This window comes from Bufo bufo, chromosome 2 (assembly GCF_905171765.1).
Source record: "Bufo bufo chromosome 2, aBufBuf1.1, whole genome shotgun sequence".
NCBI lineage: Eukaryota > Metazoa > Chordata > Amphibia > Anura > Bufonidae > Bufo > Bufo bufo.
In genome coordinates, this window is record NC_053390.1 from 282,679,969 (window position 1) to 282,702,352 (window position 22,384).

At 44.7% G+C, this 22,384-nt stretch overlaps 1 protein-coding gene across 1 annotated transcript; it reads right to left on the bottom strand.

Moving 5' to 3' along the window:
* Positions 1 to 1,187: 1,187 nt before the first annotated feature.
* Positions 1,188 to 22,384, bottom strand: ISCU (iron-sulfur cluster assembly enzyme). Its single transcript, XM_040416618.1, has 5 exons — positions 22,228 to 22,384; positions 18,682 to 18,795; positions 18,005 to 18,115; positions 8,391 to 8,469; positions 1,188 to 1,541 (listed from the first exon to the last, which is right to left on the bottom strand). The coding sequence occupies exons 1-5, from the start codon at positions 22,315 to 22,317 to the stop codon at positions 1,459 to 1,461; spliced, it is 477 nt and encodes a 158-aa protein (XP_040272552.1). The 5' UTR covers positions 22,318 to 22,384; the 3' UTR covers positions 1,188 to 1,458.

Below are 22,384 nucleotides of genomic sequence, written 5' to 3' on the forward strand. Positions count from 1 at the left end.
GAGCATGGCCGACACATTTCACACTGAGCATTTTTTTTTTTTTTTTGTGTGTGGATAAGCAGTGGATTTTGTACCTCCCTTTAGGATTCACAGCAAATTGCTATTTGTGAACCTAGCCTACAACAGACCCTTTGGGCATGTATAGGTCTGTAACTTACCATATAGACTTTCATGACTTTCCATAGTTCCAGACTGAGTGCTATCCTAATGCGAGTTGTTTTAAACCACAGAACTGAATAGCTTCTTACACCCGTGCTGGGTCACTGTCTGCCCCACATACATTTGTGATGTGTGTGCAGCACATGTGAGCCTCAAACACTAACACTGGTTTAATGTGGCTAAGGCCTCATGCACATGACCGTTGTGTGTTTTGTGGTCCGCAAATCGCGGATCCACAAAACACGGATGGCGTCCCGCAATTTGCAGAACAGCATGGACAGCCATTGATATAACTGCCTATTTGTATCCGCAAAACAGACAATAGGACAGGTTATATTTTTTTTGCGGACCACGGAACGGAGCAACGGATGCGGACAGCACACGGAAGTGTGCATGAGGCCTTAATCTGTAACATAATTTAATAAGACCACATTCCAAAAGGAAGGGGGGGGGGGGGGGGGGAGAAGGGAAACTAGTTAAGGCTACTACCAAAAACCACCTTGGAGGCTCCGTTCAGGTCCTCAGTCATAGCATTAGTTAAAAATAGTGGAGAGAAAAGTTCTAGAAGCAGGACCTTTTTTCTCCACTTTTTTTTTTCCTTCTAAAGAACCCCCCCGTTCGTCCGCTGTGGTCCCAGTATCTTTTGGCGTCTCATATGCTAATGAGGCGACTCAGTTATACTAAGCGTGGACTTGTATTTCTCCTTGGCTGTGAGCCCATCCAATCAGAGCATCCCACTCTTAGCCAGGGAGAAGGAGCTCAAGTTCTCGCGAGAATCGCCAAGACATCAGTGGGGGCCGCACTATAAAGGTAGGATAATAATTAGATTAAGGATATCCAGGTGAAAGGTCCTCTTTAAAAAGTGTTCTCCCGCACAGGAACCGAACGGATCCCAATCCGTTCAGATCCATTTGCTTCAGTTATGTGCTGAATGCGGCACTTTTATTATTTTCATTGTCCTGCTCTTATAACGGGGCAGAATAATGGAAATAAACGCTGATGTGAAAGAGCCCTACGATGTACAAATGTATTTCACAGGTATTTGCAGCATTTTATCAAATTGCATACTCCTGTGTATGAACAGAATCAGTACAATACAGGTCAGAATCAAGACCATCACCCTTTTTCTTTAAGAGCACATTTTACAAAACTAAGAAATCATACAGTTACAGAGAGAACACTCACACAGTTGAACAAGCTGCTGTATAATTGTGCGCATTATCGAGTCTGCTGTTCTAATGGTAAAGGCATGCCCTATAACCTACGAGAACGGCATTAAGTGTCCAGATAATAGGAGGACTAGTTGCTAGCTGCTGCTTTCTCCTTGTCTTGCTTAAGTCTGTAGTCCGCCAAGGCAGCTCTGATTGCATCCTCTGCAAGCACTGGAAAGAAAATAGGTAAGAACAAACATATATTATATACAGGTCATTACTTTACCACAGCCAACATGTGTTTTATAAAATGCTTACCTTAAAAAAAAGGAAGCTCTGTCACTTAGGCTCCATTCACACGTCCGTGGTGTGTTGCGGACCCACAAATTGCGAATCCGCAACACACCCGCCCCGGCACCCCTATAGAAATGCCTATTCTTGTTCTATCTTTTGCGGAGCTGCGTACCCGAAGATCAGGGCTGCGCTCCGCAAATGTGGACAGCACACTGTGTGCTGTCCGCATCCATTCCGTCCCCATAGAAATTGAATGGATTGCGGAACGGATGCGGACCCATTTGCGGACGTGTGAATGGAGCCTTAATATAAGGGGTAGGAGCTCAGTTTGTCCCATTCAGAAGCTAATTCTATCTCCCCTGAACATGTCAACAGAAGTAGATGCTAGGGGCTATCCACAAGAGCATATTCTAGACATCTCCCAACATCACAGGAATCTATGATGCTATGAGCTTAAGTCAGTGAGGCTGTGATGCCTAACGTCCAGTTTTGCGTTTCATCCATGACCATGTCCGTACGTCTGTTTTTGTCCTCCATGTGTCATCCATTTGTGTGTGCACGGATTTCCAGAGCATCTCATAGTAATGTTCATTACAAACCACTGACAGAACACAGATACCATTTTCGGTCAGTGGTTTTCACTGACGCAAAGACTTCAATGGTTAATTATCCCCCTATCCTGTGGATAGTAGATAACTTCAAAACACGGCACAGCCCCTTAATATGGCCAGAATAAACTTGTGCGAATAGCCCCCAAAAATAAAAATGGGAGTGGTTGCAGTGAAGACGTTTCCAATCTGTGTGCAGCATGATCTGTGCATAGCAGTCATGTGGGCAGTCTTATAGCGGCAGACTTTCCTGTATGACTGTATATAGAGGTAGCTGTCCATCACTGATGACCGCCCACAAGACTACTGAGCTCAGAGTCAGCAGATTTAATGAATAAATGACACATTACAGCATACTGCTGCATTTTTTTTTTAGATTAAAAATGTTGTGAGCAGATGTTACTTACTGGGGTTACACGGCAACACTGATTGCAGCCAGGATCGCTAAGTAGCAAGCATTCCATAGAAAGGCATGGGATCGCAGCGGCAGTCACAAGAAATCCAACATAGCTGGATTTCTTGCGACTGCTGTGGCGATGCCATTCATTTCTATGGGATCACCGCTACTCAGCGATCCTGGCTGTGACAGCTGTTGCGCAACCAGTGTTGCCATATAGCAGGCATGGCCAACCTGCGGCTCTCCAGCTGTTGTAAAACTATAACTCACACCAAGCCCTGCTGTAGGCAGTCTGGGCATGTTGGTAGTTGTAGTTTTGCAACAGCTAGACAGCCTCAGTTTCGTCATCCCTGCCATATAGCTTTGGCCTAAAAGGGCTGTCAGTTTTTTTTTCCATCCAGCCGTACATGTAAAAAAAAAAATATATATATATATATATATATATATATATATATAACACACACTCCTGCTCCCCTCCGTTTCACATCCATGGGTCTAAGGCTCTCTTCACTTGATTCCTGGTCCCCATTTTTAACTTTTACAAGAACAAGTCATGTGTGCCGACGCAGCCAATGGCTGGCCTCAGCAGTGATGTGTCCCCAAACAGCATGTCACTGCAGGGTGATGTGCTACTTGGGGACACGTCACAGCTGAGGCCAGTCACTGGCTGCAGCAGTGCATGACCCTATCTGGGCGAAAGTTGGCAGATGAGCAAAATACAGGAAGCTGAAGACGGTGCCACTAAAAAGCACAAGCGTCAACCAAGGAAGGCCCAGTGGGACTTTATTAAAGGGGTTGTCCCATCTCCCCTGTTCAGGGCTGCGACAGATCCACAGTCCTGAACTCCCTGACTGCAGGAACCCCGTAGTTATGATTCATAGTGACTCTCCCCTAGACCGCAATGGTAAATTGCAGTCTATGTTAGAAGCACTCAATCGCATCTTAAACTTAGGGAGGACTAAAAATAAATGTAAAAAAAGAAAACATTTTAAAAATTTATATAAAAGGAAAAAATTCAAATCATCCACATAAAAAGAAAATCATTAGTATCACTGCATCCAAAAATGGCCAGACTAATGCAATATAAAAAAGTATTTATTCCGTATGGTGAATGCCGTAATAGAAAAAAAAAAATATGCATCAAAACGGCGAGTTAATTTTTTGGTTGCTTCACCTCAAAAAAAAAATTGGGATAAAAAGTGATATAAATATTTTAAGGGGGGGGGGGGGATGTCAGAATAGGGGCTCATGCACATGACCGATGTTTGGGTCCGCATCCGTTGCTCTGTTCCATGACCTAGCAAAAAAAAAAAAATATATAGAACATGTCCGTTTTGCGAAGAATAGGCATTTCTAGAAAAAGGGCTGCCCATTCTGGCCTCGCACCCGGGTTTCACGGATCCGCAATTGGATCTGCGGACTGCAAAACACAACAAGGTCATGTGCATGAGCCCTAAGGTGATTTATTTTTTTTTTTTTCAGCTAAACCCTACATTGTATGCAATTTTAAATGGTGGCATTGGAAAGTTGGAAAGTACAGAAAAAAATAAAATAAATAAACAACACCACAAGTCCAATACACAGAGGCTCCACCTTGCAACTAACAGCATTTAGAGGATCTGCTGCTAGTATACCTGTGCCAGATCCACAGGACACCTTCAGAGGAATTGTGGAGTCCATTAATCAATGGGTAACAATATTAGGAAAGTGCTTCCATTGTCATGGCTGGGCTATATACACATACAAACTTGTATAAAGGCAGTGGGAAATAACAAGGAACACTGGGTTTACAAAGATACATCATGGCTCTCAATGAGCTTATGACAGCTCATTTATTATAAATGGGAGAAGAGAACAGTATATCTAATGGAACGGCATCATCTTTGCAACCAGTATGTACGGTATAACTTCATCTTCAGAAGTGGAATGGGAAGAGCTGCAATTAGAACTGGTATTCTCACTGCTTATGCACAATGTCTTAGGGATTGTCCGGTGTTAAAGGGGTTATTCCATGACTAAAGTAAAAAAATAAAAGGCAGTGCGGCACCTGAGGGGTTAACTGCCGGTGATCGCAGCTCCCCGTCATAGAGGTCGGGTCCGGGTTATTTGATTCCGGCACCCGCCTCCTGTATTTGTATCAACAGGTCAGTTATCTTCATTGGTGGCGCAGTGCGCCCCCCCGCCCGCCCCCCAACCCCTCAGTTTTAAAGTCAAAGGTGGCAGTGGCCACAGGGTCCCCTGCCCCTCTTCATTGGTGATTCAGTGGCAGTTCCGATTGGAGTCCCAGCAGTGTAATCCATGGCAGCTATGCACAGGGTCAGCTGTATGCACTATGCACAGGGTCAGCTGTATGCACTATGCACAGGGTCAGCTGTATGCACTATGCACAGGGTCAGCTGTATGCACTATGCACAGGGTCAGCTGTATGCACTATGCACAGGGTCAGCTGTATGCACTATGCACAGGGTCAGCTGTATGCACTATGCACAGGGTCAGCTGTATGCACTATGCACAGGGTCAGCTGTATGCACTATGCACAGGGTCAGCTGTATGCACTATGCACAGGGTCAGCTGTATGCACTATGCACAGGGTCAGCTGTATGCACTATGCACAGGGTCAGCTGTATGCACTATGCACAGGGTCAGCTGTATGCACTATGCACAGGGTCAGCTGTATGCACTATGCACAGGGTCAGCTGTATGCACTATGCACAGGGTCAGCTGTATGCACTATGCACAGGGTCAGCTGTATGCACTATGCACAGGGTCAGCTGTATGCACTATGCACAGGGTCAGCTGTATGCACTATGCACAGGGTCAGCTGTATGCACTATGCACAGGGTCAGCTGTATGCACTATGCACAGGGTCAGCTGTATGCACTATGCACAGGGTCAGCTGTATGCACTATGCACAGGGTCAGCTGTATGCACTATGCACAGGGTCAGCTGTATGCACTATGCACAGGGTCAGCTGTATGCACTATGCACAGGGTCAGCTGTATGCACTATGCACAGGGTCAGCTGTATGCACTATGCACAGGGTCAGCTGTATGCACTATGCACAGGGTCAGCTGTATGCACTATGCACAGGGTCAGCTGTATGCACTATGCACAGGGTCAGCTGTATGCACTATGCACAGGGTCAGCTGTATGCACTATGCACAGGGTCAGCTGTATGCACTATGCACAGGCTCAGCTGTATGCACTATGCACAGGCTCAGCTGTATGCACTATGCACAGGCTCAGCTGTATGCACTATGCACAGGGTCAGCTGTATGCACTATGCACAGGGTCAGCTGTATGCACTATGCACAGGGCCAGCTGTATGCACTATGCACAGGGCCAACTGTATGTACTATGCACAGGGCCAGCTGTATGTACTATGCACAGGGCCAGCTGTATGTACTATGCACAGGGCAGCAGGGAGAGTGTGAAGTCCTACTCACCCTAATAGAGCTCTATCAGGGTGAATAGGACAAGGGTTCAAGCCCCTAAGGGGACTAATAGTAAAGTATATAAAAAAATAAATAAATAATAATAATAATAATAATAATAATAATAATAAATAATATTTGAAAACACTTAGAAGGATATCTATTGATAAATTACACGTGGGAAATATGTTTGGAAGAAAAATTGAAATTTAACGTGCTTAATTAGAAAACTTGATACCTTTATTAATAAATGGGTATGAGCAAGTGTGGTCGATATGATCAGATGCTCTGATGTATAAAAAGAAGCGAACCTCCTATTATAGATAGGTGGTATAATACTGAATCACTAAAGGGACGGGGGTAATATTGGGTCAGTCTGTGGAAAAATACTCTCCCTAGACGACCCTATGGAGCTATGTCCTTAGCACAGGGATGTCCCCTGATGGTGGAGACACCCTGCCCCCGTACCTAGGCCTAGATATGGCCCTAGTGATGCCCTACTTAGAAAAGCTGGATCGGGAAATATTGATCCAGTGAACAAAAACAAAAAGAATAAGTCTAATATAAATAAATATAAAGACACAACCCCAGACTTATTCTTTTTGTTTTTGTTCACTGGATCAATATTTCCCGATCCAGCTTTTCTAAGTAGGGCATCACTAGGGCCATATCTAGGCCTAGGTACGGGGGCAGGGTGTCTCCACCATCAGGGGACATCCCTGTGCTAAGGACATAGCTCCATAGGGTCGTCTAGGGAGAGTATTTTTCCACAGACTGACCCAATATTACCCCCGTCCCTTTAGTGATTCAGTATTATACCACCTATCTATAATAGGAGGTTCGCTTCTTTTTATACATCAGAGCATCTGAGCATATCGACCACTCTTGCTCATACCCATTTATTAATAAAGGTATCAAGTTTTCTAATTAAGCACGTTAAATTTCAATTTTTCTTCCAATAATAATAATAAGTTTAAATCCCCCTTTCCCAATTTTACATATAAAATATATAAACAATAAATAAACATTTTACATAGCGCTGCGTACGAAAAGTCCAAACTATTAAATTATTAAAAAATATCCCCTATGCGGTGAACGCCGTAACAGAAATAAATAAAAACCATGCGATTCGACTTTTTTTGTCCCCTTATCACTCCAAAAAAACTGGTTAGGACTGTTCTATTACAGGCCGAACGTTTTTATAAAATGTGGAATGCACATGGCTTTTTTTTGGCGTTTTTTTTTAATTTATTTTCGCGTGGTATTGAGTATCGCAATACTTTTTTATGGTATCGAAACCTAATCAAAATTTTGGTATTGAAACAACCCTACGCCGATCTGATTTTCAGTTTCGATTTGGCGACAAAAAATTTAAATTGGCTCCTAAATTTTTCAGTTCAGGAGTCAATGGCTACTAGGTATTTTTTTTTAGTCTTTAGCACTGGGTCATCATTATAAGATCTGCAGGGGTCCAAGTCCTGGTACCCTCGCCGATCAGCAGTTTCAGGGAGACGCCGCTCTCACCAAAGCCGGCAGCTTTCCAAGAACAGCGCTGTACACATTGGAATTGCAGTTCAGCCCCATTCACTTCAATGGGGCTGTGCTGCAACTAGGCCAAGTGACCGATGTACGGTGATGTCGACTTTACATGGCCTATGAATTGACCGGGACCCCCCGATGATCTGATATTGATGACATATCCTGAGTTTGTCATCAATATATATTACCAGATAAACGCTTTAAAGAAAAATTATTAGCGATGGTAGCACCACCTGCAGGTTATTGTAAAGAATTACATCATATAACAGTGTAGCTACAAGGGTATGTCAACTTGGTCGTATTTTATTTTTAAACGCTCAGATGTGCTTGTTCAACCAGACAAAAACCGAAAAGAACCTTCAGCATAAATCCACCCATCTGTCAACAGAAGACAGAAAGTTGAACAGTACGAAGTATCATGGTTGTGGCTCCCTAGTTCACATGGAGTTTTTCTGCTGTAGACTTAGACTGGGAAACCGCATGGTAAAATACCTCAAATTCTGCATGTTTTCAGTCAAGGTTGTGACTGGTGCTTTTTTTTTTTTGCAGGGCTGAAGAAAAAGAAGCATTTAGCCTTCTACCTAGTTTCCACACCAGAAAAGGTGCCGACACTGAGGCGGTGGGCACAAACTGATTAGTGCCAATGAATGATGCTAAACTGTATGCAAATCGGTAGCAGAAACATGTGGCAGGGGGCAGAGGCTTAAGCTAAATGATTATAAAAAATAAAAAAGTTCAATATAAAAGACAAATCCTAACAGCTGCCCTCGCACAGCCCCACCCCTAGGCACTGTGATGGCATACTTACTAGAACAGTGAAGCTTCACTGGGGGAAGGCAGAGCTCTTTGGCAATATCGGTGTTCTTGATAGTCATTGCCTCATCAACCTATGAAATGATGCAAAATAATTAATCACATCTCAAAACACACAGCAAGTTATTCCCGTGTCTAGATGGCTGATCTGCGTCAATAATCTTGTATCGGCAACGGTTTTCCTTCATCCAATTGCAAAGTTGAGAATACCCAAATAAGAGAGAATGAATGCAGACATGGTCCTAAGGCAAAGTTAGACAATCCATTGAATTCAAAGTCAAGAAGCAGCACAAGGACACTTACAAGAGTAACTAAAACTTTGTATGAAATCTTAAGATGTCCCTAATGCCCTAATAAAACTTTTTCTAATATATTTTACTAATTTTGTATTTTTCGCAGTCTTTTCCCTACCTAAAGCGCACCATTCACCCTGCACACCACTGACTGCTTAACTATAAGCTAAGAGCTGACATGCAGTTCTCTTATAGAAACATAGAATGTGTCAGCAGATAAGAACCATTTGGCCCATCTAGTCTGCCCAATATACTGAGTACTATGGATAGCCCCTGGCCCTATCTTATATGAAGGATGGCCTTATGCCTATCCCATGCATGCTTAAACTCCTTCACTGTATTTGCAGCTACCACTTCTGCAGGAAGGCTATTCCATGCATCCACTACTCTCTCAGTAAAGTAATACTTCCTGATATTACTTTTAAACCTTTGCCCCTCTAATTTAAAACTATGTCCTCTTGTAGCAGTTTTTCTTCTTTTAAATATTCTCTCCTCTTTTACCTTGTTCATTCCCTTTATGTATTTAAAAGTTTCTATCATATTTCTATCATACCGTGGGGTCAGACCTAATAATTGAATGTCTGACCCCACGGTGCCAGTTTTAATGACCGGCGCAGTGTTGTTGAGGTGCGCATGACCTAATGGATCTACCTCCCATTGAAGTTTATGTATTATAGCATGACGTCGGATGCTGCCCGACGTTGCGGTCACGTGACTCCCCTTTGCGATCCGGAAGTCACGGCTCAGTGTTAGACCTGCAGTGGTTACCTGGGTGCGTCTTGCGTCAGACGCTGTCCTCCTCTCCCTCTGGCGAGGCGTGACTATAGGTGTCTGACGTCTTACGTCGGACGCTCTCTGTCATTATAATCACGTGGCCACTCATGTGACCCGATACCCGGAAGTTAGGGTTTAAAAGACAGGAACGCCGACAACACCTCGCCGCTTACCTGCCGGACGCCATCACCACAGGTCTCTCCCTAAAGCTATCATCACTAAGAGCATCTGGAGCTGCGGACATGACCCTTTGTCTACCCAGTCGTAAATGGGCATGCAAGTACCACTGATACTAATGAGCTGCTATTATCTAGCAGTACATATTGAATGGTCGTGATATATATACTTATACCGCTTGATGCGATAGCTGCTGTCTATAGCTATGTAGATAGCTGTGCCATTTCACTATGAGAATCATGTATATCGCTTTATTGATCTCTGCTATTGGCATAATTGTTTGGTGATGTGAAGGTGTGGAGGTATAGTCCCAATGCAGCAGATAGACTAGTATACACCTAAACATATGGTCTGGTGTAATTGAGTCTGGTTTATAGCCTTAAACATGAGATGGATGAATGAGCTGGGGGTCTATATCTATATCAATACCGTTACTCCCTCCTGCTCACAAATTAATGTATCATCTCCTGCTGCCGGTAATTGATCTGATCATGTTTTCTGACCCCATTGATCAGCTTTAGTTTAAGTAGTGGCTTTTCTTGAATCTTAATATCTTTCTATGTACCCTCAATCGGAGGAAATATAAATAAAAGGAAATTAAAAATCTGTATGTATATATATACAATAATATTTGTATTACTCTATGGTGATAGGTATTCTTTGTCAAACATGTCCCCTGATGAGCCTGACACCAACCAGGCGAAACGCGTAGGGACTACTTTGGACATCTCACTTCTGTAATTCTATATACTTCATTTCATAATTGGGTGTAGTTTGTCACCGGGTTTTTTGCTACTTACATACATTTTATTATTTATTTTGGTGTAACTTAGCCCAGGTGTCTCATTAGGGTCCCCCCTTATTTAGGTATCCATCCCTATAGGGCTAATCAGGGACACTAGGAGGCACGAGAAACGGGATCGCCCCTATCGGGGCGGCCATTCCGTATTAGGTAGGGCTGTTACTTCAGGGTCAATTATAGGGTCATACCTCCCTAAATAGGCTTTACTAACATCTACTAAACCTATAACCAATCCTTGGCTAATATATCACTCTGACCCTAGTTTTTCAAATTTGTTTTTTCCTTTTTTTCTTTCTATGTTTATTGATTAATTATCATTTAGAGGGATTTATTGACTATTTTATATATAAATATTAAAAGTTATATTTTAGAATTTTGGCATTACTGTGAATACATAATCTGTTGACCATATTCTACTATAGAAGTCCCTGAACAGGAATTTGTTCAATCTGTGAATACTATATCATATCCCCTCTGTCTCGTCTTTCTTCCAAGCTATACATGTTAAGGTCCTTTAATCTTTCCTGGTAAGTTTTATCCTGCAATCCATGTACTAGTTTAGTAGCTCTTCTCTGAACTCTCTCCAAAGTATCAATATCCTTCTGGAGATATGGGGCCAGATTCATCATTACTCTGACAGCTCACTCCACTTTAACATATGGCTAAAGTCAGTTTTAGCCAAGTCAGATTTATGATCGGCCCTTTAAGACTGTAATAAATGTGGTTTGACGGTAGCAGTTTATCCGTCAGTAAGAAGCTTTACAAAAGTCGCACGTTTTTATGAAAAAGTCGCACGTTCTATTAAAAAGTCTATAAGATAAGCACGGTCCTCACTCGAGTGAAATTGCGACTTTTTAAATAGTCCCAATAGTAAATCTGTTTAGAGATTCATTTACATAAGAAAACACGCCCACTTTCAGAAAACTGGCGAGCATAGTGCAGAGCAGAAAAAAGTCGCAAATTTGTGGGCAGTTTTAGCGTTTGGGACTTTTTTGGGGACTTTTTCACTCCATTATTCTGACCTGAGCTAATGATAAATCTGGCCCATGGTCTCCAGTACTGAGCACAATACTCCAAATTAGGTCTCTCTAGTGCTCTGTAGAGCGGCATGAGCACCTCCCTCTTTCTACTGGTAATGCCTCTCCCTATACACCCAAGCATTCTGCTAGCATTTCCTGCTGCTCCATGACATTGTCTGCCTACCTTTAAGTCTTCTGAAATAATGACCCCTAAATCCCTTTCCTCAGATACTGAGGTTAGGACTGTATCACTGATTTTATATTCTGCTCTCGGGTTTTTACGCCCCAGGTGCATTATCTTGCACTTATCAACATTAAATTTTAGTTGCCAGATTTTTGACCATTCCTCTAGTTTTCCCAAGTCCTTTTCCATTTGGTGTATCCCTCCAGGAACATCAACCCTGTTACAAATCTTTGTGTCATCAGCAAAAAGACACACCTTACCATTGAGGCCTTCTGCAATTTCGCTGATAAAGATATTAAACAATATGGGTCCCAGAACAGATCCCTGAGGTACCCCACTGGTAACAAGACCATGGTCTGAATATACTCCATTGACTACAACCCTCTGTTGTCTGTCCCTCAGCCACTGCCTAATCCATTCAACAATATGGGAGTCCAAGCCCAAAGACTGCAATTTATTGATGAGCCTTCTATGTGGGACAGTATCAAAAGCCTTACTAAAGTCTAGATAAGCGATGTTTACTGCACCTCCTCCATCTATTATTTTAGTCACCCAATCAAAAAAATCAATAAGATTAGTTTGACATGATCTCCCTGAAGTAAACCCATGCTGTTTTTCATCTTTCAATCCATGGGATTTTAGATGTTCCACAATCCTCTCCTTAAGTATGGTTTCCATTAATTTCCCCACTATTGATGTCAGGCTTACTGGCCTATAGCTGCCCGATTCCTCCCTACTACCTTTCTTGTGAATGGGCACAACATTTGCTAATTGCCGGATCCAGCAAAAACACTAGTGTGAAAGTAGCCTTACATTCATGCAAAAAAATAAAAAATACACAACGCCCTTATTGTTCTATACCAAAACAATAGTAAGCCTGATATAATGAAGAGCCTATTATATTACTCTGAATATGCACAATTAAATTATGATCTCAGTCACTAAACCCCTAGGACGCTGCAGTCAATAGCAACCGCAGCATCTGAAAGGTTAAACAGAGGGAGCAGGCTCCCTCTGACCTCCAAATAGAGCCCCGGCAGCGAAATTGCAGGGCTCCAATTAGATACTATGGCAGTCTGGGGCCTTGTAATGGATCCCAGGCCCGTCATAGCGATCTGCCTGTAAAGCCATGCCCGAGGCACGGCCTGACAGGCAGCTTGTCAGAATATTTGCAGTCTATTATTCGATTGCTGTCTGAAGGTACAAGCATTGAGAAGATGGGATGTACAAGTCCCTAAGGGGATTTAAAAAGTACAGTGAAGTAAAAAAATATATATATTTAAAAAAAACACAAATATTGAAAAGTCACCCCTTTCACATAATTTTTTTTTTTAAACATAATAGTTATCGCCGCGCTCAAAAATATCCGATTAACCCCTTAAGAACTACACCCAATTTACATTTTTGCATTTTTCATCCGGAAATTCTAATAGCCTAACTTTCTGTTCACATAGCTAATGAGGGCTTATTATTTGCAGGACAAGATGCATTTTTAATAGGGAAAAAGGCTTAGGCTTCGTTCACATCACCGTTCAGCCTTTCCATTCTCCTGCTCCGTTATAGGAGCAGGAGAAGGGAAAGGACAGATTCGGCACATAACTGAGCCGAACGGAGCCTACGGATCCCATAGACCAGGCATCCTCAAACTGCGGCCCTCCAGCTGTTGCAAAACTCCCAGCATGCCCGAACAGCCTACAGGTATCAGCATACAGCAGGGCATTGTAGAAATTGTAGTTTTACAACAGCTGGAGGGCCGCAGTTTGAGGATGCCTGCCATAGTCTATAATGAGGTCCGTTAGGTCTCCGTTAAAAACTAGATTTTTGTAAAACTTACCTGCAAAATCTCTTTCTCGCTCTTCATTGGGGGACACAGAGACCGTGGGTATAGCCATGTCCTCTAGGAGGCTTGACACTAGTAAAAGCTGTTAGCTCCTCCCCTGGCAGCTATACCCCCTCCAGCCTGGAGAGAGAGCTTCAGTTTGTGAGAAGCAGTAGGAGAAGCAAGCAAACCAACGAAAAAACGTGGAACAGCAACAATGCCAAGAACCGAACCAGGTTCTAACCAGCAACAGCCACAACTGTGGTCGAACAACAATACTGGGTGGGTGCTGTGTCCCCCAATGAAGAGCGAGAAAGATTTTACAGGTAAGTTTTACAAAAATCTAGTTTTCTCGCCCATATTCATTGGGGGACACAGAGACCGTGGGATGTCCTAGAGCAGTCCACAGGGAGGGAAAACCACAGACCCATGGAGTAAGCGCCCACCAAAGCATAAGCATGCATCTGGCAAACCTTTGTGAATGTGCGCAAGGAGGACAGTAGCCGCCCTGCACAACTGCGCGGCCGAACTTTGAATCCTCCGAGCCCAAGAGCGCCACCGCTCTGGTGGAGTGAGCCGTGACACCGAAGGGCGGGACCCTGCCCCGGGTGCAGTACGCTTAAGCAAATTTAGATGTGCAATTGCCCCCTGGAGGCCACCAATGCCTTGCGAGGACCCTCCGTGATGACAAAAAAGGAGAGTCCGTACCCCGGAAGGAACTGGAGGCTAGCAAATTGTCAAATACCTGACAACTTCCAAACGATCTAACTCCCGTTCCCTAGGGGGTGAAGGGGAGGGACACAGTGATGGAAGGACAGTTTCTTCATTGAAATGGAACTCAGAGACCACCGTCGGAGAAAAGAATGAACGGGCCGTTCTAACTGCTTATCCCTGTTAGAACCAGGAGGTTCTCTGCAAGAGAGCGCCCCAACCCGGACACCCATCTGATGGAAGTAATAGCCACAAGAAAAAAAACACCTTCCAGAACCGGAGTCTGAGAGACCTCTCCCGCAAGGGTTCAAGGGGAGAATTCCGGAGTGCTGAAAGGACTAAGGTCAGATCCCAAGGTGGTAAAGGAGGACGGTATGGAGGAACCGCATGTGCCTAGGAAACAACACATTGGCTAGGTAAAAGCAGAGACGATATAAGAATTACCGGCGGTGGAGTTCCGTCAACGACCGTGTATTAACGGAGTAGCAACACTGCTTGACAGGAAATTTCGAACAGACCAAGACGAGAGAAAAAAACTCCTGCCTTGAAGAGGAAGAAAAGAAGGGGTGTTCCGTTCCAGAAACGAAACTCCATCAACAGTCGTGACAGCATCCCTGCTCAGCCTGGCGTGGCGAGTCTCGTAGTCTAGCCACGGAATGTGCAGTGAAAAGGCATGACTACATTGGACTGACATAGCAGTCACTAGTCAAGTCTTGAGAGGTAGTTGTAGATACGGGTAGTACACACAGGACCAACGGGTAGGAGTTGGAAAAAACGTCACAGCCCAACAGTTGTTCCGGAACAGGGCTTGGAAGAAAAAAAACACAGAACCAATACCCTGCATCCACATAGATGAGGGGAAGTATTAACGTAGGAGCTACCAAGGTTTGCGGAGTGGCTGTGAACCTTGAGCCAGAAAAGAAAAGGAAAAAATAAATAAATCAGAAGAAAAAATGGCAATGCGAAGTCCATTCCCCATCTGAGACTAGCACTACACCGAAGTAACCACTGGATGAGAGTGGCGGTGCCACACTCCGCCTAAGGAGGGGGCCATACAGCGTACACCACCGAATCTAGCGATAGAAGAATTCGTCACCTGACGGAGGAGCTGTGTAGGAGGAGCTAGAGTATGTAATGGCTACTCCAGGACCCCCGTACTGTAGTAGCCGCAGTGCGCCCGCCAGAACAAGCTGAGGGGCAGACTAGAGGGATCCGGTAGAGGCCATGGTACCATACTGCCTCAGGAAGGAGAGCTAACCTTAAATACTTCACCAGGGAAGGGCGTTAGACAGGAACAACCGCCAAGCCAGCGTCAGGGTAGAACCCCTACCTGAGGGAATGACCCACTGCAGCGACCGCGAACGATAGTATCAGCATAAGCGGAGGAGAACACGCTGCCATGCTAAACCAGAGTGCCAGCACAACTACTTCCCATATCAAAAATGGTGGATAGGGAATATAGAGTCAGTTTAACACTCGACCTGCTGAAACGTAATCGCAACATTACGTGCCATGGTATACGCACTACATATTGTTGAAGACCCATATTGGAGAGAGGTTGTCATACTCATCCCCTAAAACGGCACCAAGGACAAGACAACGTGGAAACAGCCACAGTATCCCTGGTGGCACCGAAATACCATGAGAAGAAGAGTACAGGGCACCAGCGTGTATCGATACACGCTACACTCCACTTGTAAAAGAAGCCAAGACAACTATAACCGTGGCGTAGTTGAAGTGCAACATCCAAGATGTGTACTCATTCCCCACGGTAGTGGATCAGTCGTGGAAAGGGCAATGTTGCAATTATCCCACCATTTAAAGGGGGTAATGCTTACGGCAAGCACTACACTAGTGGTAGTGCAAATACTCCATCATGAGGGTGGTGATGCAGTAATGCATCTAGCAGGAACTGAATCCAAGTACAGAGAGTACGCCACTTACGGAAAGGGCAAGGCATAAGGAGAGTCCCGTATCCATACCTCACCTACGTAAAGGGGTAATACATACAGTAAACACTGAACCAGGGACAATGCCATAGCGCCACCTATGCAAGGCGGGAAGAATTCGCGCCAGACCGCCCCCCCACCCCGGAGAAGAATTGTGGGCTAGTAGGCCGCAAGCTGGGGTCTAAAGTTATGGGACCCAGCCGACTGTACCGCCGGTGCACCGAGGGCTTTGGGGACAACGGTGTATGACCGCGGCCGGCCGAATCGGAATGCGCAGGTGAAAAGGTCCGGCGCGTACCACACACCAGCTATCGCTGTAAGCGCAGATAGGGCTTTTGAATGCCACCAGACTGTAGATAAATGCGCCCGCATGTGGGAGCGCAGGTCGGAGTGAAGGCGGAGCCAGATTAATGGTGTCCGGAGCCAAGCTGGCGTTAGATTCCTGGAGCATTGCGCACTTAGGCGCCCGACAGGGGAGCAGAAGATATAAACGACCCCTGTGTCAGTGTTAGTTGCACAGGCACTCTGCGTCCGTTCTCCACACCCGACCAAAGCGGTGCGCACGGAGCCCGCTGTATCATATAATAGCGCCTGCGGGGAGCTGGCCATTAACCCCCTTATGTGCCCGAATATAAACGTCACAGAGGGGGAGGGAAGGAAGACTGTTGGAGCTGGGCTAGTGATAAATGAAGCCCTTGTCTGGCCAAAGAGGGAGCCTTTCCGTAGAACCCTTTAATGGGAAGGGGAGGGAGGGGGCTAACATACTTACCTAGTCCCGTACTCACCCATCTTCCTCCTCTTCACCCTCTAAGTGGGCCATAAGGTACCTTTTTCCAGCAGGGTCACCTCAGCAGCTGGCACCAGAGTGGCAGGAGTCTGGTATGGCGGGAGGGTCTTCTCTTTGGCGGACCTAGGTGACCCCTTGGCTGGCGGGATGCAGGGGAGCAAGTCTGCCCTGGTCCACCTTGTCTTCTGTGGGGAAGGCAGCAGTGCGGATGACCGGCACTAGTGCAACTCGACCCCGGGAGAACAGGGAGGTGAGGCGACCACTGTTGTCCCATCTGAAAAAGAAGGAAGAAAATAAACTAAAATAAAAAAATCTTCAGGAGATCCCCGCAGAGCAGGGAGGTCTTGCCTCCTATTGACACTAGAAAAAACTGAAGCTCTCTCTCTCCAGGCTGGAGGGGGTATAGCTGCCAGGGGAGGAGCTAACAGCTTTTACTAGTGTCAATGCCTCCTAGAGGACATAGCTATACCCACGGTCTCTGTGTCCCCCAATGAATATGGGCGAGAAATAAAGATTTTTGAAGCGGAGACCTTTATATATATATTTTCATATGTAAAATTGGAAAAGGCACAGCTTAACAGGAAGCTTACCATAACAGGCCTGGGAAGCTTCAGAAGCTGTTTGGACATTTTTGGTCACCTTGTTCCCACAAAAAAAAAAAAAAAAAACTTAATAAAAAGTGATCAAAAAGTCATATGTACCCCAAAATGGGAGCAATAAAAACTACAGTTCACCAGCAAAAACAAGCCCTCACACAGCTCTGTACACAAACAAAATATATATATAATTATGGGTGTATAGGTGGCAGAATATGGTGATAAAAATTTTTAATTAAATGTAAAAAAAAAAAAAAAAAAATTTTAAAAATGCAACTTGCCCCACAAAATCTAAGCTTTAATAAGGCTGCTTGGACAGAAAAGTGAATAAGCTGGGATTCTTGGAAGAAGGGGAGGAATAAAAACATACTGCAAAACCAAAAACTGTCCCGGTCTTTTTGTCCGTTTCCTAGAATTTTTAAGATCTTAGTATACTGTTGTTGAGATCTACATGATAAAGAACAAAACAAACATAAGAGACGAATCAGTAAAAATTACCGTTTTCCCTTTCACCCATTCAGTAGCCAGAGAGCTGGAGGCAATTGCAGAACCACACCCAAATGTTTTGAACCTGGCATCAACAATTTTTCCCTCTTCATCCACTTCAATCTGCAAGATAAAAATATATGAGCAAGACCTCTTGCACACAAACGCTGTGTGTACGCTGCATCACTTGAATGGGTCCGCAATCTGGGAGATGCGGATTGGAAGCACGGATCGGAAGCCCACTGAAGCACTACGGAGTGCTTCCGTGGTGTTGGTCTGTGCCTCTGCACCGCAAAAAAATAGAACATGTTCTATTTTTTTACGGTGCGGACAGATAACGGACCCATTCACGTTGAATGGGTCTCGATCCGTCTCGGCCTCCGCACGAATGTTACCCGTGCATTGGGGACCGCAAATTGCACAACGGCCGTGTGCATGATGCCAAAGTCTTTTTTTTTTTGAGAAAAAAGGCTGTTAAAAAAAAAAAAAAAAAAAGTGCAGAATTTAAAAATAAACATAAATAAAGCAACACAATGTGTCCAACCCCACTTGGGGTATAACTATGGTGCAAAAATTAACTTTTTTTTTAGGAACAAGACAAACCAGTGGAAGCATAAAATGATTCATGGTCAGCAGTTACAGTGCTCTGCCTTATATAACAAAAGCTGCATTACACAAGATACACAAACCTGCAGTTTCATAACATCGCCACATGCTGGAGCACCCACTAGGCCCGTTCCAACATTCTTTGCAGTCTTGTCAAGGGATCCAACGTTCCGCGGGTTCTCATAGTGGTCAACAACCTGCAAATATACAAATGGAGAATGTGTTACTGAAGGAAGGTCAAAGTAGTTGTCCCTGCCCTTCACTGGACATGTTGTAGCCTTGCCAACTTGTCACGCAGCAAATGTATCAGGTCTAAACTAAACGGGCAAGATTTATTTGGGAGAGAAGTGATAAAAAATATATATGTATCATTCAGAAATCGAGAAGCACAATTGTGACTGTAATGAGATTTCCATAAATCGACGTTAACCCCATTTTTAAAAACCACATGTACCTGGAGTTCAATGCTTCTATTGACCACGGTTGATCCAGAAATCTGGCACGCATGCTGTGCACCATAATTATCAAGGGATTAAAGGGATTTTCTCACTTCAGAAAATACCCTGCAATCCAGCAGAGGTGGCCGTGCTTGCACACTATAGGAGAAAGTGCCAGCCTATGTGCGCGCCCACGGTCTCGGCCACTAGAGAGGCCTGCGCTTTTTCCTATAGTGTGCAAGTATGACCTCCGCTGCTGGATTGCAGGGCGGTCGTAACCATGGAAACGAGCTGTATAATGTGATGAAGAAAAATAAAAAAAATCAAGAGGAGTGTGCAGCTTCCCGCAAAATCTACCACATCATCACTGTGATCATGTCGTCTCCGTTTGCGTCTAGACTTCAGACAGCAGTAGGAAATCTGCCCCCACAGAATTGAGGCATGGGCAAACATGGCAAAAATGTGACTCAGTTGCACATCAGCTGGTTGTAAAAATGGGTTAGAGGAAACAATCTGAACAGACATAGCTTATGCAATAGCCAGAACGCAAAAGTGCTTACATCACATAGTTTACTCTTGGCAATAGGTCTCTTTCTACATGCATAGAGTGCCGCTTGGCACTGCCAACCCACAGACACCCTGGCATGCTGGGTAGTGAGTAACCCTGTAATTATTAGAGAACTCTGCTCTTAATTGATTTCAACGAGTTGAATGTCATTAGAAAAAAGGCAGACGCTTTATTGTAAATTTAAAAAACAGCAGGTTTTGATTTTTCTTCCAGCAAAGGTAACCCGCACAGCAGCCTTAAATTACCGTAAAGTAACCCTAGATCAGTGGTGCTCACGCAAGCGCTGCAGCCGCTTCAATATTTACCCGCACAGCCATGTAATTACACCGCAACCCCGCTACAAGCAGCCACTGAACAATGTGCTGGGAGATGGACCCTCACCAACTGGATACTGACGACCTATCGTAAGGAAAGGTCATGAATATCACGAAACTGGACAAACCCTTTATGAAAAATCACCAGCCTCCGTCCTAGAGGCTCTATACAGGAAAAGAACTGATCAGTTTTATCCCTATGCATTCTGAATGGAGAGCAATCCGTTCAGGATGCATCAGGATGTCTTCAGTTCCGTCTTTCTGACTGATCAGGACAAAGATAAAACTGCAGCATGCTACGGTTTTATCTCCGGCAAAAAAAAAAAAAAAGAACACTTGCCTGAATCTCGGATGCAACATTTTTTTCCCCATAGGAATGTATTAGTGTCGGATCCGCCATTCAAAATACCTCAATTCTGGATCCGTCCTTCGGGTCCGCGCATGCGCAGACTGGTAAATATGTGATATTTTTTTTTTTTTTTATAACGGATCCGTTTCTCCGGATGACAAACGGACAGACGGATCCGTTCTTGCAATGCATTTGTAAGACTGATCCGCATCCAGATCCGTCCACAAATGCTTTCCGTTTGCACGCAGACTGCCGGATTCGGCAGGCAGTTCCGGCGACGGAACTGCTTGCCGGATCACTCTGTGTGAAAGTGTGAAAGTAGCCTAAGTCATCTCCACAAGCCTCTGCCCCTGATGTTTTCTCCAGGACAGTTAGGCCTCTTTCACAGGAAGGATACAGATTGTGTCGGGATGTGTTCTGGGAAACTCGCACTATTTCAGAAGCAAGTTCAGTCAGTTTTGTCTGCAATTGCATTTAGTGTTTTAGGTATTTCCACGCGGGTGCAATCCGTTTTTCACACGCGTGAAAATAAACTGAATATTTACCAACATCTCCCAGCAACCTTCAGTGAAAACCACCAGATGCAATGTGTTGTTCACTCAACCACATGTCACTTCTATGCGGCCAGAGCTGCATGAAAAATGTACCTGCACAATCTCACTCTATCCAGTCAGTGCTGCCATTTTCAGACTGTGCAGGTACACCCCCCAACTGGTAACACCCCTCTGTACCCTTACTGCAGACTGCTAGCAATTCATTCATAATGTATAGTGCAAATAATAAAGGAATGGCCAAACATAGAGCTATAAGAATAGATGCTCCAGAATTGTTATTACATGGCGAATGCATGAAGATATTAACCCCTTCAGGATCGGGGTAATTTCCATTTTTGCGTTTTCGTTTTTCACTCCCCGCCTTCCCATAGTCCTAACTTTTTTATTTTTACCATTTACATAGCCTTATGAGGGCTTATTTTTTGCAGGACAAGTTGTACTTTCCGAGACAGAAGGGCGTGGAAATGAGGTGGGCGAACTGAGCCTCTAGGAGCAGGTGCAACGCCCCCCCCCCCCAGGCTCATTTGCATTTACTAAAAGTTCAAAATTACACGAAAACGGGGGCATACTTAAATAAATGCAGAGTTAAATTCAGGTGACATTTTCACATCTATAATGTCAGTAGTCTGTTTAATAGCGAAAATTGGGGCGACAGAAACCCTTTAAGCGGACTCCCAGCAGCTCACTGGAGCTTCTCAATAGGGATTTTAAGTAGACAACAGAACAAGAAAATAATTGAGTGACCCTACGTTTGAATCGGGGTTCCCTTGTCCTCAGAGTTTACGCTGTCCCCATATAGGAAAGTATAAACCTGGTGACAGATTCCCTTTAAATTCCATAAAACCGTAATAGTTAAAATAATGATAGAATGAGGGTTTTTTTTCCCCCACTGGAAACATGGCATGGGGCATCAGGTACACATGGCATGGGGCATCAGGTACACATGGCATGGGGCATCAGGTACACATGGCATGGGGCATCAGGTACACATGGCATGGGGCATCAGGTACACATGGCATGGGGCATCAGGTACACATGGCATGGGGCATCAGGTACACATGGCATGGGGCATCAGGTACACATGGCATGGGGCATCAGGTACACATGGCATGGGGCATCAGGTACACATGGCAGGGCATTCTGTACACAGCAGAGGCTCCTGTCAGTGATACAGGGGGAGGATACTGGAGCCCTCATAGTTATTGATACGGGCACTGGCCACCTCTGGGGTCTGTCCACACCCCCTGTCTGAAATAAATGACAGAAACTCTATAACCCAGCACGAGCACTTGCATGCAGCCAGCACTATGTCCGCACCAGCTGCGCTCTGCTACATAACCTGCTCGGTCTCCACTGCCTGCTATTAACCGAACATGTCCCTCAGCCTGCGGTACTGGGGTACTCTACCTTCTTGTGATAGCAGGCACAGGGAGCTCGGAGCTCTGGCACCGCACACCGACTCCACGCCGAGCAAAACAGCCGTCCTACTCCTGACATCGCGTCCTTCCGGCAGTCAAGTTGAGAGAAATGGCGGCGGGATCGGGATGACGTCGCTGTTTACAGC

What these genes read in the sequence shown, in the direction of transcription:
- ISCU (XM_040416618.1), bottom strand. Translation starts at nt 22,317, where the DNA reads ATGTCAGGAGTAGGACGGCTGTTTTGCTCGGCGTGGAGTCGGTGTGCG. An exon ending in AATGGGTGAAAGGGAAAACG is followed by an intron (nt 8,470 to 18,004) that starts GTAATTTTTACT and finishes ATCATTTCATAG; the next exon opens with GTTGATGAGGCAATGACTAT. An exon ending in AGTGAAGCTTCACTGTTCTA is followed by an intron (nt 1,542 to 8,390) that starts GTAAGTATGCCA and finishes TTTTCTTTCCAG; the next exon opens with TGCTTGCAGAGGATGCAATC.